The following is a 4,969-nucleotide window of genomic DNA, read 5'->3' on the forward strand; positions in this document are numbered from 1 at the left end:
TCTCTCTCAGTTGAAGTGTAAAAATGTGGAGCTGAGCAGTATGAGAGCTAATAAGGTCCAGTAGGAAACCACAAAATTTGATGAAGTCTATACTAAAAACTCGTATGAACTTTTCGAACTTGTCTATCAATCTGTACTGAACATTTCTGTTTGGCATCTTTCAAGCCACTTATACCACCATCGTACCATCTCTCAATATCCTTTCCAAATTTCAAATAGTCTGCTTTAAAGTTGTTCCTACTTTTGTTGGTCCAGGCACATTAAAAACACAAAATTATGTAAATTACTCTTGCAGAGTAGCATTTTCAACCATATTCTGTTCTCATACTCAAATAGGGACAAGAATTATGAATTTTATCACTAAAACAACATCAGAACAACTTACTGGATGTATTTTTTAGAATTAACAAGCCAGAGAAGTATACTCTTAAGAAAATGTCGGACGAAGTTTTAAGTTGCATGTCTGTTGAAAGATGAAGTGAGTGTATATGCCCAGTGATCAAACATGGGCTGCTGTAGAGCTGTACGGTGAGTTCCTGAATAAGCGTGCCATGGCGCTCATTTCTGAGGCAGCAGCTTTGGGCTCCGTGTGATTGATGTTGAGGTCCAGAGAACAGATCATCTCCCTCAGCCCTCACATTTACATACCACGTAACCAGGCATACAGCTATAAAGCTCAGATCTATTTTTAAAACTCACTCAAGCAGAGGGAAGAAGATTTTTTATTTATGATTAAGAATAAGTTATTCAATAAGCCAATAGCTCTGGCTACTGCTGGTCTCAGGCACGTATTAATTAATTGGTTTATAATTGTAACAAGCTGTGAATTTTTCGCATTTTTGGCACCACTGAAACTCTGTTTGGTTTAGCTTCTTTAAATCTGGACCTTAATGTACTTTTTCACAGAATCTTCAAGACAGATTTCATAGTGTTTCTCTTAATCTCTTCCGTACATGGACATACTCTTCATGTACATTTAATTCTCAACATTTTTTGCCCTTAAATAGTCCAAATTGTTTAGCTGATGGTCCCCACCCACTCTGCATGATGATTCAAATGAAAATAATCAAAATATTTACCATGCTTTCTAGCAAGTTAACTTTACAAGCCAGTATGAATAGTGGGTGTGAGGTGTGTCATTAAATTAACATTTAAACTCAGACCATTTAATTGTCTATTTCGTAATGTTACCTTAAATCCCCCCCCCCCCCCCCCCCCCCCCCCCCCCATGCTGATAGGGAAAGATGTAGGCTATTTGCATATAAGGAATTTATTTTAGCTCTGCTTTTCCGAATTTATTATATGATTATACTCAGATTATAAACGGAAAACCAATCAGATAAAAGGGTGTTTACATTTTGTACACTGAGTCAGTATTGCTTCTACTACGGAAATTAGTAAAGACAAATTTTAATTTTTAATGGTGACTATCAACATTCACACAAAATTATCATTTGAAGGGTTTTAAAAAATAAAAGCTGGATTTGAATTGAGAAACTTAAATTGATTGACTTAATATTGGTCATGTGCAAGGTTTGGCACCGTTTTGCATGCCCGAAGAATCACAACACTTTCAGTATCCAGCCTATGGATTTTTTTTCTCCGCCGTCTATAGAAGGAAAGTTTCTGATAGCTGAAACCCAGCGCAATTACAACCAATGACCAATCAAAAGCAAGACGAAAAGGAAAACAAAACCTGTGATTGGTCTAAAAAGCTAGTGGTTTCAAGGCGCCCCGCATCGAGGGGCAGTGATTTTGAATGAGGGGTGTGTAGAAACCGACAGCACATTATTGTATGTGCGCCTCACTTGCGCTCAAACCTTCCAGTCAGTGAGTAGCGCGTCTACCCAGCGCACACGAGAGCGCGCTCTGCTCGAGAAACCCGACTTAAGTTTTCCAGCACCAACACGACTCTCTGGAAGGCAGTTTCCAAAGTCACTGGATACACAGGCTTTTATACGCGGGATTTGGAGAGACAGACGGAAAACTCGAAATAACATTCGAAAGATTCTCTCAAAACCCTTGAACAAGAAAAACTATGCGCTCCTTGTGGATTTAGTTTGGATCTATTTTTGGACTTTTGTCAGAGCTTCCATCACAAATCCACCAATGTTCTTAACATGATTGCTTTCAGACCACGAGTGTCGTGACAAGAGCTCAAACAAGGAGTTTAAAAAAAAATCATTTACGAACTGGTCACAAAGAAACTTTGACTGTGAACGCGCAGCTTCATTTCTTTCAGAACGAATCAACTGAACAACGGCTTTCCTCAAAATGCAACACTGTTGCGGGATTACTGTATATTTTCTTCTTTTTTTCACCCTGGCCCTGCAGCCGTCCAGCGCTCAGTATAATGGCGAGAAGGGCATCTCCATTCCCGAGCACGGCTTCTGCCAGCCGATATCGATACCTCTCTGTACGGACATCGCCTACAATCAGACCATTATGCCTAACCTTTTGGGTCACACCAACCAGGAGGACGCCGGGTTGGAGGTGCACCAGTTCTACCCCCTGGTGAAAGTGCAGTGTTCCATGGACCTGAAGTTCTTCCTCTGCTCCATGTACGCGCCGGTTTGCACTGTGCTCGAGCAAGCCATCCCGCCGTGTCGCTCCCTGTGCGAGCGCGCGAGACAAGGCTGCGAGGCCCTCATGAACAAGTTCGGCTTCCAGTGGCCCGAGCGACTGCGCTGCGAGAACTTCCCGGTCCACGGCGCGGGCGAGATCTGCGTGGGCCAGAACACCTCGGACGCGGGAAGCCCAACTTCAAATCCGACGCCCTACGTGCCAGAACTGATCACACTACAGCCGAGTGTGGTCAGACCCAGCCAGCAATTCACATGCCCGCTGCAGCTCAAAGTGCCCACTTATCTGAAGTACCACTTCATGGGCGAGAAGGACTGCGGGGCGCCATGTGAGCCCACTAGACCCAACGGATTGATGTATTTTAGAGAGGAAGAGGTCAAATTTGGCCGGCTCTGGGTGGGCATTTGGTCCATTTTGTGCTGTGTGAGTACACTCTTCACAGTTCTCACGTACTTAGTGGACATGAGGAGGTTCCGTTACCCGGAGAGGCCCATCATCTTCCTCTCCGGGTGTTACTTCATGGTGGCTGTTGCATACGCAGCTGGCTTTTTCCTTGAAGACAAAGTCGTGTGCATCGACAAATTCAACGACGATGGTTACAAGACCGTTGCTCAGGGCACCAAAAAAGAGGGCTGCACTATCCTCTTCATGATCCTCTATTTCTTCGGCATGGCGAGTTCAATCTGGTGGGTCATTCTGTCCCTCACATGGTTCCTCTCTGCGGGAATGAAGTGGGGTCATGAAGCCATCGAGGCCAACTCTCAGTACTTCCACCTGGCCGCGTGGGCTGTCCCAGCAGTTAAGACCATCACAATCCTCGCCATGGGCCAGGTGGATGGCGACCTCCTCACCGGTGTGTGCTACGTTGGCATCTACAACGTGGACTCGCTGCGTGGCTTCGTCCTGGCGCCGCTCTTCGTCTACCTCTTCATCGGCACCTCGTTTCTCCTGGCCGGCTTCGTGTCGCTTTTTCGCATCAGAACCATCATGAAGCACGACGGTACCAAGACGGAGAAGCTGGAGAAGCTGATGGTGCGCATCGGCGTGTTTAGTGTGCTCTACACGGTTCCCGCGACCATCGTGATCGCCTGCTACTTCTACGAGCAGGCTTTCCGAGAGCAATGGGAGAAGACCTGGCACATGCAGACGTGCAAGCGATTCGCCGTCCCTTGCCCGGTCAATAACTTCGCCCCTATGTCTCCAGACTTTACCGTGTTCATGATAAAGTACCTGATGACCATGATCGTAGGAATCACCTCTGGGTTTTGGATATGGTCTGGGAAAACTCTGCAGTCGTGGCGCAGGTTTTATAAAAGGCTCAGCAATAGCAACCAAGGCGAGACGACGGTATGAAAAAGAAGCGAGTCTGTGTTTGGTTTTGGTCAGGCTATGAATGACCATGTAACTTTTCTCTGAGATACATGTCTCGAGCGGAGACATGGCGAACCGCTACGCGAAACGAGACTAAAACTTGAGTGAGTTTTGTGGACACTACTGTGTGCCTAGACGTTTCCACAGTGGAAGCGGACCATCATGAACAATGTTATCAGCCCGAGTCTGTTTAACCATTGGGGTTTCTCATAGTATATGTATGTGAAAAAGACATTTGAGTGTATTTCTGTGTAATACGATATCATTTGCAGATGTGATCTCTGTAGACAGTAGCCTACTGAATGCTTTGCGCAATGCTCACGGTTCTGTACCTGAAATTTTGGAAGTAATTTGCCTTATACACATAACTGGGGACTTGTATGACTTTCGCAGCCCTACGTCGACAATCATGCATACTTCATGGACCGTCAAGTACGCATTAGGATTGGGACTCTTATATGCATGTGTACAGCTGTGAATTTATGCAAGCTCCCTTTAAACGATGTAATGTGTAAATAATCACCCTTTCTCAAAGAATATATGTATTTATGAAAATAATCTTGTTGTTTTTTACTTGGTTTTTAAAATTTGGTAAGAGACGTTTGTATCTGTACAGTTTCGCTGAATAAAATGATTAGATTTTTAACGAACTGACTCATTTTACTCAAAAGTTTTTATTTTTTAAATTATGAAAACAAAGACATGCAGATGTGGAAACCATGTACGGTCTACTCTGTTTAACCTTTAGCATTTATGGTAAGAAAAAATACCATATCCGAAAGTGCCTATATCCGAAAGTGCTCGGAGTTGAAGACTGTTGCACCAAATGTGGTATTAGCCTATATCTTGACTTTTAAAACGAAAAACACATGAGACAAAATTATTACTAATTTAACTACAAAACAAAGTCAGCCTCAAAGAATGGGACCTACCTACATGGTGATATTCGGTGCATTATTGAACAATTAAAGTATTGGTGTTTAGAGAAACTCCTGCGTGTAAGAGCGGTGCTTTA

At 43.9% G+C, this 4,969-nt stretch overlaps 1 protein-coding gene across 1 annotated transcript; it reads left to right on the plus strand.

Moving 5' to 3' along the window:
• Positions 1–1,820: 1,820 nt before the first annotated feature.
• fzd7a (frizzled class receptor 7a) lies at positions 1,821–4,600 on the plus strand. The gene has a single exon (XM_077215105.1). It carries the CDS (start codon positions 2,275–2,277, stop codon positions 3,934–3,936), a length of 1,662 nt encoding a protein of 553 aa, XP_077071220.1. The 5' UTR covers positions 1,821–2,274; the 3' UTR covers positions 3,937–4,600.
• The last annotated feature ends 369 nt before the right edge of the window (positions 4,601–4,969 follow it).

The sequence above is a fragment of the Siphateles boraxobius genome, unplaced genomic scaffold, assembly GCF_051911475.1.
Source record: "Siphateles boraxobius isolate OS27281-9 unplaced genomic scaffold, OSU_SipBor_1 7, whole genome shotgun sequence".
NCBI lineage: Eukaryota > Metazoa > Chordata > Actinopteri > Cypriniformes > Leuciscidae > Siphateles > Siphateles boraxobius.

Excerpts from the sequence above, each read along its gene's own strand:
- fzd7a (XM_077215105.1), top strand. The coding sequence starts at position 2,275 with ATGCAACACTGTTGCGGGATTACTGTATATTTTCTTCTTTTTTTCACC.